At 49.2% G+C, this 13,544-nt stretch overlaps 1 protein-coding gene across 3 annotated transcripts in view; it reads right to left on the bottom strand.

Moving 5' to 3' along the window:
• Positions 1-3,275: 3,275 nt before the first annotated feature.
• Positions 3,276-13,544, bottom strand: part of LOC1281810 (protein piccolo) — an 84,333-nt gene continuing 74,064 nt past the window's right edge. For all 3 annotated transcript variants that reach the window (XM_061643030.1, XM_061643031.1, XM_061643032.1), the window contains exons 4-8: positions 8,535-8,596; positions 7,443-8,413; positions 6,918-7,356; positions 6,683-6,840; positions 3,276-6,418 (exon numbers count right to left, since the gene is read on the bottom strand). In XM_061643030.1, coding sequence (XP_061499014.1) covers positions 4,612-6,418; positions 6,683-6,840; positions 6,918-7,356; positions 7,443-8,413; positions 8,535-8,596 — 3,437 coding nt within the window. In that variant the 3' untranslated portion in view covers positions 3,276-4,611. The remainder of the gene's footprint in view (positions 6,419-6,682; positions 6,841-6,917; positions 7,357-7,442; positions 8,414-8,534; positions 8,597-13,544) is intronic.

The raw sequence follows: 13,544 nt of genomic DNA, 5'->3' as shown, positions 1-13,544 counted from the left end.
AGTGAGTGTGGAGTGTGGTGTTTGATACAGCCAGGGATTAATGCTGAAGCAGGACTTCAAAGCTGAGATCGAACGGAAGGGAAAGAGAGAGAGAAAAAACAGCAGAATCAACATAATAAAGAACGAAAGAGACAGCGAGACCCATCCGAGCCACAAAACCAGTTCTGGGAACGCTCGATGTCTCGATGTTTTTAGTGCAACAACCTGCAACAAACTGCGCAGAAGGAGGGAAAGAAAAATATAGAACACATAGGAAAGGAGGCGGATAATACAGCGCGTTCGTTGTTGGGATGGGATTCAAACGCTTGGGAAAAAACGGGAGACGGGACCATCGGATGCATATCCGAGTGCGTCGGTCGGTGCCGTACCGACCGGCCAGGATCTGTGAAAGCCCTGGAGTGTACGCGTTAAGCCCGCTCAAGCGCTAATTGTGATCCACGCGGGCAATCGAGCGAGAAGCGGTCGCGGTAGCTATGACCTTTAAGGGTTAAACTTTAATGCGAGCTAATCGGCTTCGAAATTTGGGAACGGAAGAGCTTTAGGCGGGCCAAACGTTGGTTGGTTCCCTTGGCATCCCTTCCGTATTAATTGGTGAGAAATTGTGTTGTGTTAAATGCAGCCATGCATGTTGTTTAAAGGTGTTTTGTTTTCCAAACCCCTTTCTGCCAGTCATCGGAGGTGTGCGATGTGGGATTGGGTGAGAATAATAGGGACTTAAATCCACTTCATAGCACAAAGATGTAATGATTATTGAAAAAATGTCGTTTTTCAGACTGTTATCTTTATTTGAATTTCTGTTCCAGATCTTCAAGAGGCAATCGATTGATTGCTTTGGCTCCCGCGGTGTTTTTGATATTTGCCTCGATAGTCTCTTTAGTGGCTGCGTGTATCTGTGACTCATCCCAAGGGCGATGACCGATATTCAGTATGGAATATGGATTGTAAAATACTGTTTTAATCGTACTCTGCGTATTGTCTCTTAGTGTTAATTCATTATTAAACCACTTACCTTCACACCTTTTCCGTTGACCTGTTGAACTCAACAGGTCGTGATCGATTGTGATAACCAAATAACCACACATTTCGAGCTATTTTTTCGATTTTATTTGTTAACATACGTTTTCAATCAGTTTGATTATTTGATTCCAGTGGCACACTGCAAACATGTGACTCATCTTCAAGTAAAAACGGGGATTAATACCAGCACAACGTACACTTATCACACCTTAGCGTCCTAACTTCTTGTCTTCCTATTTTTTAAATAAACAATAAAAAAATCCAGGCTCTACATAACAACCTACAATTGTGGTTGGAGAGAAGAAGTACACAGAGCGGGGTAGAAATTGGAGTTTTAAAAATATTATTCTCATAAGTTCTGTCTTGTCTTGACGTAATACGTTCCTCGTCATCGCATTATTATCCTCCCCCATGTCTGTTGTCGATGCTTTTCGTTTTGATGTTTGCTTAAACCTAACCTTTCTCGTAGGATCCCCTCCATATTCCGACAGCATAATAACACGTCGTTGCTTCATTGATGTATTTTTCGCCCGTCGTCGATTCGAATGTAGGCCAGGTTAATCGTTCCCAAATCGATGCGAATGAGCAGCACGGTTCGATTTAATTACGTCGCCCCGCTCCCGCCAGTTAATTGGCCCGAAAGTCAATCATCCCGCTGCCGTCCGGTCGCCGCCGTTCGGATGACGACTACTGGAAGTGGTACAAGCGTTCCAATTAAATTCCTCCCCATTTTCAGTAGAACGTCCTGCGCGTTTTTTGCTATCTCCTCGACGGGTTCGAGAGGTGGACATTCCTGCATTCTTCCTGCGTAGGCCCTTTGTTGTTGGTATGCCAAGGACTCGAAGGATAGTTCCCGCCGGCTGGACGGAGTTAAGAATCGAAGTGCAAGTGTTACGGAATGGAAGGAAGGAATGGAATGTTGGGAAAAAGGACCCGGGTGCCTTTCTCTGCCGAGACGACGAAAAGCGCAACGGAGACGAAAGGGTCGCCACACCAATCGGTGTGCTCAATGGTTCGTAGTAACGCAGAGGGCTTCCGAGATTGGATGTGCATCGGTGCATTTAATGCTGCATCCCTTCGTCGGTGACGGACGGTAGCAGGAATGAGGGTGGGACTCCTTCGACGACCGGAAGATCTGGTTCATTTCCATCGGACACCGACGGCAGCGGGACGGATGAGCCGGGCAAATCCTGACGCTGCATCTCCACCCCGACGGGAAGCGCATGATGATGGTCCAGCGGATGGCAGCCGGACAGTTGGGGGTGGCTTGGAAGCGTGCCGAGTGTCCCGGATCCGGACGATGCCGGCGGACCCCGGCTGGACGGGCGGATGATGGCGATGGGCTCCGGAGAGGGTAGCTCTCCGATTGCTTTTAATTATCTTATAATCGGTGCCGAGCGGTCGTTTGTCTTGGTCGTGCGCAGTTTGACCGTCGCAAACTGGGAAGCTCTGTGGAGGGCGCGTGGGCGATGACAGAACACGCCGCAGGACATCCGATGACACAGCGAACACAAACAGAAGTCAATGGAAAAGAGAAGAATGAAATGTTAGCGTTTTCGTGTGCTCTCAGCTGAAAGATGCAAATGTTTGTGCTATTCGGTGAAGGCATACAAAAGGAACTAGGTTTTGTTTTACTCTTTTCGCAGAATTACTGAGACCAATTTAAAGTAAGAAAACGTTTCGACGATCAAGGGATAATTGCTGCCAGAACGTGACGTTTGTTTAGCCATGATAAATAGCGGCGATGTTTGCCGTACGGGTGCCAATATTGAATCAGGTTTGTTTGAGCTCCCGAAATGGGTTGGTTAAACAAATTCCGAATAGCTCCATGAATCATCGACGAGCTGTTATCGCAATACCTTAGAGCAGGTCCTTGCTTTTGCTTTTGTTATGTTTCCAAGAATTCTCGAGCACATTTATCAGCCAACGGAACAATGTTTGCACTGCAGGCTTGTTTGAAAGCGTGGTCACAACATTGTCAACGATAAGAAAGGGATGTGGAGAGGCAAATGTGCTACAGATGTAACAGAGATTTCATTTTTCGTTGTTTTTTAAACAAATAAACAGCAAAATAGCTTCTAAATCAACCGATACCTGAAGAACGTGCATGAATCACATGGCACATGGAAATGAAGACAAGCGCCTAAATGTATGCAATCAAAAAGATACGCATTGCATACCTGTTAGGCGCTACGATAAGGTGCGAGCAGGCGATTACTTTTTACTGATTTCGGTTGCAATTAAAAAAAAACTGATCGTTGTTAACTAATATGATTTTATTGACAATAATAGATAATACAATCATAAACACAAAACGTTTCAAAACCATCCGAAGGCCGTTGCTCGCGCTGTGCGCAATGTTCAAGCTCGCGAACAAGATGCGAACGAGAATCTTCCGGAAGTGGTATTTTAAATTAAACATTCATTCGAGTACGAAATGGTTGACTATCTTGTTACACTAGCCCTAACAGTAATGGTTGAATATTATTGTCCCTTCCTTTGTTGCACTCCGCCCAAGTGCATCGTTCGAATTCAACTCTCCAGCGAACATTTCGCTCACTATTGGCACATTAACGTCTGTCTGGCGGTACAAAAAGTACAAAGCTTACTCTATTTATAACTCGCTGGAATGTTTTCACTAGGTCCATCGTCAACATCGAATGTTTGAGCAGAAATCCTAACGCTTCCTCTTACACAAAACAGGTCGAAAGAGACAAAAGTGGATAATAGATGGAAGAAAAAAAACACATCAAGTAAACAATACTGACTATGACGGGGCAATTAACATCATTTTACAACATCGACAACCTGTAAATGACTGCCGAAATACTGCTGCGCTCTATTTAAAAACTAATCTAATACCGCGATTAACATTTGGAGAATACATCCCACAACCAGAAATAAAATTTCATTATAATATGCAAACGTAAAGGGAACAGTGGAAAACAAAACGAAACGATTCTGAACGGTCAACGTAAACATTAAACAGCGCAAGCGGCCGTTTCTAATCCTGCTGCGCGTTTGAAACCTTTGCATCTGGATCTGGGTACCAAAAAGGGTAAAGCATCCGCATACGGTCTACTCTCTTACGTGCTATCGTAACCCTAAAAACATGCTTACCACGCTACTGTACGCGCGCCCGTCGGCGGCTGAGGTGAGGGTAAAACGAACGATTTAAATAATCGACTAATAATACTAATAAAAAAAAAAACATTGCAGCGCCACTGCCGGCTGCATACATTTGGGAATGGTTGCATGGTGGTAATCATGTCGGCGCATATCCGTCCTGTCACTGTCCTGTCCTGCCCGAATCGATCGACCATTGGGGTGTCCGATTTGTATCAATTTTTAGTAGTCATTTGCCGAAAAAGGTTCACTGTAAGGTCATGGTGTCCTGGTTGTCCTGTATGTGCTGTCGAATATTACTTTAGGCCTTGTATGCTGATTTGGTGACGTTATGATTGGGACTGCTGATTAAACTGTTGCATTATGTGTACGTGTGTGTGTTTGTGCTTTTCGGCTGAAATGCGATCTTTACACCGGCGTTAAAGATCGATTCACCATACGGAGTACGCATACGGTGCACGATGGTTTCTACAGCTTCTGGTTGTGGACCGAGCTATCGGCGCCCCACAGATCATACCACGGCCCGTACGCCTTCCCGTCCGAGGCGATCGATTTGGTGGACTTGCGCTTCTGTTGCTGCTGCTGCTGCTGACCGTTGCTTTGCATTTTGGCGCTGATGCGCGCCTCGTGCTCCGATTCGTACTTTGACTCGGCCAGATTGCCCTTGGAGCTCTTGGAACGGCGATCGCGGGTCTGTTGCTGGCGGGACTGTTGCTGCTGCTGCTGCTGCTGTTGCTGATGATGATGTTGCTGCTGCTGCTCTTCCTCCATCAGCTCGTCGTCCAGTGTCATCGATGCCATCATCGTGTCATCGTCATCATCGTCCAGCTGGCCGCGGCCTCCATTGCCGCCCGAAACACCGCCCCGGAACGTGGAGAACGCCATCTTGTCGTCGGGCATGCCGCGATCCTTCTTGTCGCCCCGCCGATCGTTCATCATGCGCATCATCGTGCCGTCCTGGCCACCGTTCGACTTCCGGTCGCGCCCCTTCGCCACCAGATGGTCGTCCACCACGATGCAGTCGTACGGGTCCGAGCTGGACGAGTTGCGCTCCGTGTCGGTGCCGCTGGAGTAGTACTGCTTCAGGATCTCCTTCCGGCGCACCGTCTTCATCAGCATCATGTCGTCCATCATGCCGTCGTCGTCGTAGAAGCTCGTGTCCTGCATCATGATCGAGTCGGCCGGTATGATCGAAAAGTCATCGAACGTCTGGTCCTGGTAGTACTTGTTCAGCGCATCGTTGTTGCGGTTCTTGCTCGTTTCGCGCTCCGTCGTGCGATACTTGTCCTGCTTGCCACCGTGCTTCCCCCCGCCCATCGGTGCCTCCCCGTACAGCTCCTGCTCCTGGTGGTGCAAATGTTCGCCGGCGTAGCTGTGGCGCGAGTTGTTGTTGTTGTTGGTGTCGTTTTTGCCACCCTTGGACTGCTTGCGATCTCTTCCCTCGCCGCGATCGCGACCGGAACGACCTCCACGATCCTCCTCCTGCCCGCCGCGGCTGGCCTTCTTCTGCTGCTGGTGGAACTCCTGGTCAATCTTCGAGATGCGCTTGTCAATGTCCGACTTGGTGATGGGGAACTTCTCCTGCTCCGACATCAGCGCAATGCTGTGCGGCCGCTCACGCATTGGCTCCCCCCGCTGGTCTCGATCGCGGTCCCGCGACTCACGGTTGTTGCCGCGCACCAGCGTGCTGGTGTTGCTTTCGTTGTCCATCATACCGTTCGCGTTGCCCCGGGAGTTATCCTTGCGACGTTGCTGCTGTTGCTGCTGCTGCTGCTCCTCCTCCGCCTTGGCCGCGATCATTTCCTTCTGCTTCTGCTTCTCCAGCTGCTCCTTCTTGCGCATGTTGCGCTTCAGCGTAGCCTCCTTCTTCTCCATCTCGCGCTTCTCGCGCCCCGTCGGTATGATGTCGTTGTGCTTCCACATCGCCATCCCCTCCAGGATGTGGTCCTCGGACTTGGAGAACTTCCAGAACGATTTGGTGCGCTTGATCTTCTGCGAGTCGCTCTGGTTGGGCTGGCCCTCCGAGCCGGACCCGCGGTTGCGCGTGCGATAGCCGTACTCGAGCGTGCCCGAGTTGCTTTCGGCAATGTTGCCGTAGCTGTTCGCCTGGCGCATCATCATCTGGCTTTGCTGGCCGCGGGGCCGCGGTGGCACAATCGTGCCGTAGATATCGTCCTCGTCGTGGTAGCGCGGCGAAGGGACGCTGCTGTCACGACCGCCGGAGCGCGTCATCGTCGTCTGGTCGTTCAGCAGGTTCTTCTCCGAGCGGGCCGATCTGCGGAGCATAGTAGCGTGTGAGGTCTTGGTCTTTTTTTTCGATTCTACCCGTTTCGATAAGCGATGTCCTTCACCTTTTGCTGTTAGTCTGCGCTCCACCTTCAGAAATTGTTAGTAATTAGTGCAAGAAAGCCCACAACACTCCAATCATCACATTGATGCAGCAAACAGCTCTTAAATTGGTTAGTAATTGTCACCTAAAATGCCTTCACCGAAAGAGCCAAACCGCCAAGCAAAAACAAGCCCTTCAAAAAGCCCTTACCTTATTGGCACTCGGTTCACTGGTTCCTCGTCCGAGTACAGATCAGCTTCCGGTTGCGGTTGGGGCTCGTTGGAGAACCCGCTGTCATTGCTGCTATGCAGCGAGGCACTGGCCATACCGTTGCTCGCCCGTTTTTGCTTCGGATTGCTGCTTGCCGGCTGCACACGGGAAGAAAGCGACACAACATTAGCATCATTGTTTCGTCAACATTCTCTCCTACTTTCATGTTACTTACCGGCTTGCTGAAGTTCATCGTAGCCGAGCCCGATTTGCGTTTGTCCGACGCCATCGGTGGCGCTCCGGCCGACGAGAAGCTGTTCGACTGGGGAATGCCCCCCGAGCCGGACGCTCCATCGTGACGCTGCTGCTGCTGCTGCTTGCTGCCGCCACCGCTGTAACTGTTCGGCACGACCGGCGTCGGTACGGGCGCCGGCAGCTGGGGCGGCGGGCCCGGCTTCGGCGGCTTCTCGCCGCGCGACAGACGGCGGAACTGCTTCGACTGCCGGTACTGGATCGTGTCGCCGAACATGCGCGTCGGCGATGCGTCCTCGCCGCCGTGGTACGAACCGGTCATCTTCGACAGGCTGTCGTCCACCAGCGTACTCTCGAGCGACGTGTCGGGCGTGTGGTCCAGCTCAATGTCGCTCGCGGGCGCCTTCACCCACTCACTGATGCTGAAACACGCAGAAACAGAGGGAAACGTATCACATCGCTACCCTATCACGATCGACCGACCGACCGGCAACCGGCTCTCACTTACCTCTCCTTGTCGTCGCGCTCCGTCTCGGTGTAGGCTATCGGGAACCAGCCGAACTTTTGCGTGCGCAGATTCTCCCCAAACTGCCAGCCCTTGGCCCGGTCGCCCACGAGCGCAATGCGATCGCCCTCGAGAAAGCTGAGCTGGTTCTCGCCCGACGACAGGTACGCGTACAGCGCCTTCACCGTGGGCCGCTCCCAGTGCGAAATGTCCGGTTTGCCGTTGGTGGCCCCACCGATCATACTGCCGGCCCCGCCACCGCCACCGCCACCCATCATCATCATCGCGTGGTGGTTGTGGTGGTGATGGTGGTGATGGTGTCCACTCAGCAGCGTGCCGGTGTTGTTGTTCAGATTAAACTCGGACTTGGCCCGCGGCATCTGGAGCGTGCTGTTCGCGACGTCGGCCAGCGAGCGCATGTCCAGGCAGGACGCATCGATCGAGCGCGTCTTGCGCAGCTGGGACGCGATCGACTCCCGGTCGTCGTCGTCCTCGTCCTCCACGTCGCGCAGCGCCTGCTTGGCGGAGAACATGTTCTCCACGTTCGGGGGCAGAAATTCGCGCGTCGCCGCCACGTCGTTCCAGTTGTCGAGCGACTTTTCGATGATCATGTGGCCGGAGTGGTGGTACGCCATCCAGTGCTTGGCGAGCGAGCACTGGCGCTCCAGCACGAACCCGTACCGGCGCCGCTCCTGCGTCATCGCGTTCTTCAGGCTCTGCTCGCAGAACTGGTCCAGCTTGTGCTTTTCCTCCTCGAACGCCTGGATGCTCTTGATTTCCTTCTCCGCCTCCTTGGGCGTGTTTTTCGAGTTCTTCTTGCGGTACTTCTTCATCGTGGCGGCCGCCTTGCTGTAGCTGTCCGAGCGCATCTTGTGCTGCTGCAGAAACTTCTTCTGCTCGAACTGCACCACCTTGGTGTCCTTCTCGAGGTTCGTTTCCAGCGGCACCAGTAGATCGACGTAGAACGCTTTCAGCTGCATCAGGGGGGGGAGGCGATAGGCGAGAGAGAAAAACCAAAAACCAGGTGTTAACATACGAAGCTTTCTTTCTAATCTAAGCGTTTGCTGCGACTAGCAACTACGGGCCACTACTTACGATGTTCATGTGCTGATCCTGGATCTCTTTGTACACACCGACAATGTTCATCAAGGCGGAACCTGTAATCAGCAGAAAAGAAAGGGCTTATCCGTGTGTCCTGAGCGGGGTGGGGGGAATTAAATGGAAGGTTAACAACTGCCACTGGCACCACACCGCTGCTCATTAATCGTAGTGCCCGTGCTGCCCGGAATGTTGATTTATGAAAATGGAAGGGTACGCGCTCGTGTTCATGCGCTTGTTTTGTGCCGGGCGTGCGATTGAAACGGTCGGTTCTTGCGAAACTATTCTGAGTGCCAAGCGTTAGTGCAACCAGTGGGAAAGGTTCCGGGTTGCTTTTACTTCAATCGGTGGCGAGAGTCATGAAAATCCCCTTCGGGGCAACTGCTGCTAGAAAAGTAATTGTATGACTGCATATGTTGAAACTAGATTAAAAGCTAGTGAGTAGAATAGCTTTTCTAGACATGTATAAAGGCAAAATGCAAAACAGCAATAAAAAAAACAGCTTTGGGCGTGCGTGGCACATTCATTATGCTCAAAGTAAATTAATGAACAATTGCGAGCACAGCGTATTGATACATTTTAATTTACTTTATAACCAAACTGTGTCACAACAACCAGATGGTCAGCAGAGTGGAACACGAAAGCGACAAAAGCAAGGAAACAATTGATTATTTATTTGGTTTGCAATTCACTCCCCATTCATCTCAATTTCGTGAATGTTTCCGTTTTTTCCTGTGAGCGTTTTTTCCTTTTCCCATTTTAAAATGTTCCCACTCCCACTGTGGGAGGCCGATTATTTTCCGATATTTTTTTTTGTATCAACCCGACATTATGCTCAATCGATGACACATGCGTTTGGCGCTCGAGATAAAATAAAATTAATGACCCCGTATCACCGTGCAGACGGCGACCGAGCGTGTGTGGGTGTGGGCAGTTCCGGAAAAACTTACTCAAAAATTGATTGATGATGTCGCAATGAATTTTCACTTGTTTGGGGATGAACAACATGCATACACAAGGCAAATAAAAAGCAACGACAAACAAATATGCACCAATTTGCATCGTCATTACCATTATTACCGGAAAGTTGGTTTTTTTTCTTCTCTCGTTCAGTTTCCGTTGGAGGACTTTTTATGCAGTGAGCCTAAAAGAGGAACTTCACAGGTAACAACAGCAAATAAGTGCAGTAAGCATGATGTCGTACATTTCATGCAAAAATACACACTTTTGAAGTTATTGTGGCTTAAAAAGCGATGGAAAAATAATGCTTTTGTATAAAACTCTGCCTACATTGCTTCTAAGAGAATAATTATAAATAATACTGCTGTAGTGTACTACGCTGGAATGTTGATTAAAACCGATAGATGTTCGATGTGTGTTAAAGAGTGGAGAGCTTAAAATAATGCTACGGCCCGGTAAGCAACTAACATCATCGCAGTAAAAACGATCCCGCAGCCCTCGGCAGCATCATTCAAAATCACTCACCGAAGAAACGAACCCGTATTTAATAACGCAAAACGCTGCACTTGCTAACGAAGTGCAGAAACTGCGATATAAATAAATGAACCAAAAAGTACTCACTGCACGCATCTGGGAACGTGGCGTATCGATGCGTACGCAAGCATCCCTTAAAAGAGCGACAAAACGGCACCTGTTTACCGCGGCTCCGGCAGTTGTTTATTCAATGATAAAAAGTGTGGTTTTTAATAATGAACACGGGCTGCAAAATTCGCACAATATTTCGCTCGAGCCCCGAGGTTGGGACTATTTTATTTTTCGCGCTCTATAAAAGCACCAGCTGCCGCGGAGTACGTTTGGGAATTTTTGCTGCTTTTTTTTTCATTCGCTGCCACAGTTTTGCAACCAACAGGCACGTTCGGCGGGGAATGAATGTGAAATTTCTGCATCCTTTTTCCCGCGGTTCGATTTATCGCACCGACCGAAGCACGTACGTTCGGAAGCGACAGTATACAGTGGGAGAGAGCAAAAAACTCCCTCGCCGTTGGGATGCAAATGGTAGAGAAGGGTGCCTCACAGTGGCCCTATCGACTGTCAGAGGGCCTGGTCTGCGGAGTGCGGTGTGCATTTTTATCCACAATGCAAATGTGCAAGTGCACACATAATAGTAATAAAAAAGCAGCACCTCCCATCACCAACAGCAAACAGACACACACACACACACACAACAAATCTGAATTTCGAATTCTATCCCGAGCCACCGGGTACGGTTCGATCGTTGGCTTGATTTGCATTCGATGCGGTTCGGTTGAATCACAACGAATATCTCTGCCCTCTGCTCGCCTAGATGCTGAGACGCCTCTCTCTCTGTCTCCCTTTTGGCCAATCAATCAAAATCCACCGATAGTACACGGTGGACGTGAATCGGTTGCAAACAGCTCCAGCTAAAGTAATAAAGCTTGCACCCGTAAATGGACGCTTCAGGACGGTTCGCAACAGCAGGGAAGGAACTCTGTGTAAAAAAATGGGAAGCTTCCTCTTCAGGAATTACGTTTTTATCAGCGACACACTGGCCCGCCACTGGTGAGAGTGATGGGATGCATTCCTGTGCATTGTATCATCGCCCGACGGTGCACTTTCGCTCTCGGCATTTACTGCGACCGTTGTCCGGCCCTCCTGCTAGGGCCGTTGACAGTAATTGGACAGTGATTGAAGCGGCTTGGACCGCCATTAGTACCCCATTCGAATCGGTCATCCGGTTGAGCTACAAGGTTCGGCTGCAGATGTCGTCACGCACGTCGCAAGCGCCCCGTTTCGATCGGAGCGATTAGCATCGATCAGGCGGCTGTAAGGAACGCGTCCCTACAGTCCCTACCCGGTGAAGGTGAAAGAGAAAACGCTGCCCTCCACGCGTCCGGAAGCGTGCGGCGATAACTTCCAAGACAAACACCGTCAACCTGAACGATAGTTATCAAACACTTTCCAGTGTGTCTGGTATGCTTTCCTGTAACACAAAAAAGCGCGTTCGCCTCTGCACCGGTCGGAGCGGTTGGTGTTAGCAGCAAATTAATGACAAACTACAAATTATCTTCATTCCAGGCGTCATGCGTCGTCCTGCAGCAACGATGCGCTCACGCTCAATGTGATAAGAGGTAAATAAAGCGATCGTGATGCGATAATCGTAGGCTGGTGGCTGGTAATATGGTGGCCGCCACCGGACCTGACGACGATGGTAGCAGCAAATGCAGCTAATTGATGAAATCATAAGCTGGGCGTTTGTGGAGCACGGATGAAAGCAGGACGTTTGGTTTCTTGTAGCCATGGCAATCAATGCATTAATGAGTTCTTCCGCGATGCGACAAGACGGTCATTGATGGACGGAAGGATGATTATAATAATTAGCCTCATAATACACACATCTAATGGTGGTTTTGCATGGGCAAAAGCTTCCGTTTGCAGCAATCTTAAGACCGAACCAATAGTCTGTCAAGTTGAATGTTAATTAGAAATCAAATTTATTTCAACGTCTTTTCGCTCGATTGGGATAGATCTTGCTCCATCACAACGAACCTGTGAGAATCACGAGCACGTATGTGACTTTAAATCCAATTCTACCCAAGTGTTTGTGCGACTGCAGACGATAAAATCTCGCACCAAGTGCACCGTGAAGCCAATCGAGCTGCATAATGGTTAAATCGTTCGTTCAGACATTGAAACGATCCCGCGGGGTGGAACAATCTGACGGGTGAACATTCATTTGCACTCCATTTTTCTTGCCCCTATCGAGTACCGAAATCTCAACAGCACACCTTACCGTATCGACTCGAGATCGTACGAGACGAGATATTTGGTTATCGCACTTTTTCCCCCTTATTTTCTTGCACTTTCTTCCTGGATCAACACAACGGCCGAACGGTAGCACTAGCGCTAGGGAAGCAAGCACCACCCGTACGCCCGTGAGTTTCCATTGAATTTTCCACCTCATCAGCATCGCACAATCTGATCAGAGGTGCTGGCAATCGAGTGGAGTAGAGGAAAGCAAAGGCAAATGGAAAGAAAACATTGAAAAGGAGCAAAAAACATCAACTACAAATCGTGCCAGAGCTCATATGAAGCTTTGTAGCTTGGGTTGGCTAAAGGAGCAGAAAGGCGAATAGAAAAAGCACGCTCGAGTCAGCTCCATTCAGCACTGGCATCGTCAGTAAGCTGAGAGACAGAAGTACGAAGAACGATAGAAGATGGTGGTTGTTGATTTTTCATTTTCAATTTAAGGCTTCCGAATCGGTGAAGCCTAAGAGCCAGATTTCCTGTTCCCTTTAGAACAAGATTTTCTTTCCCATAATTCAACTTTTCCAGGTGACTTTTCATTTGCTACCCGCCGATGATGCTTAGCGAATGAAGAGTTTGAGCTGTACGTGAATTCTTTTCATTGACGGAAAGATACGAACGGGTGGATCCATCCTTCAGACTGTCTGATGCTGATATTGGCTGACAAGATTAGCCGTCGCTCGTGGCAGGTTTGTTTTTTGTTCATCTTGGTGATGAATTTAATTTCTGCCAGTCGCGAATTTTTAAGCTGCTGGTCGGAATAAGGATCCCCATTTGCAGTGCTGGAATTGAATTAATTTCAACGAATTCAATTTCCACGTGCACTCAAAATGTAAGTGCTAGGAGGTTGCAGGTTGCTGGAGGTAGGGCAAAATTCGTGCAGATTTAAGTATGTGTATGAATGCAATAAGCCGGATGCTTTCAGGAGTCATTTGATGTAGTTCAGCTACGGCTAGCATACTATCAACCAGACAGTCTTATAACAAATATCATACAAACCATCATCAGGAAATACACATCGAAACACATTCTTAAGTAGTCCTTCATATCTTTTACCGGAAGTGTGTGTGTGCTACAAATTGGTTCGCTTCTTTAAAATTACCTTCCATTGAACGCAGACGTATCAAACTAGTTGATAATCTATTCCAACGACTCAATCGAGTCAAAAGAACCGCCCGGTAAGTGGCTTTCCAGAGACGAGAATGTATTGCCGGAAACATC

The sequence above is a fragment of the Anopheles gambiae genome, chromosome 2, assembly GCF_943734735.2.
Source record: "Anopheles gambiae chromosome 2, idAnoGambNW_F1_1, whole genome shotgun sequence".
In the NCBI taxonomy this organism is placed as follows: Eukaryota; Metazoa; Arthropoda; class Insecta; order Diptera; family Culicidae; genus Anopheles; species Anopheles gambiae.
This window is presented reverse-complemented; position numbering and strand designations above follow the sequence as displayed.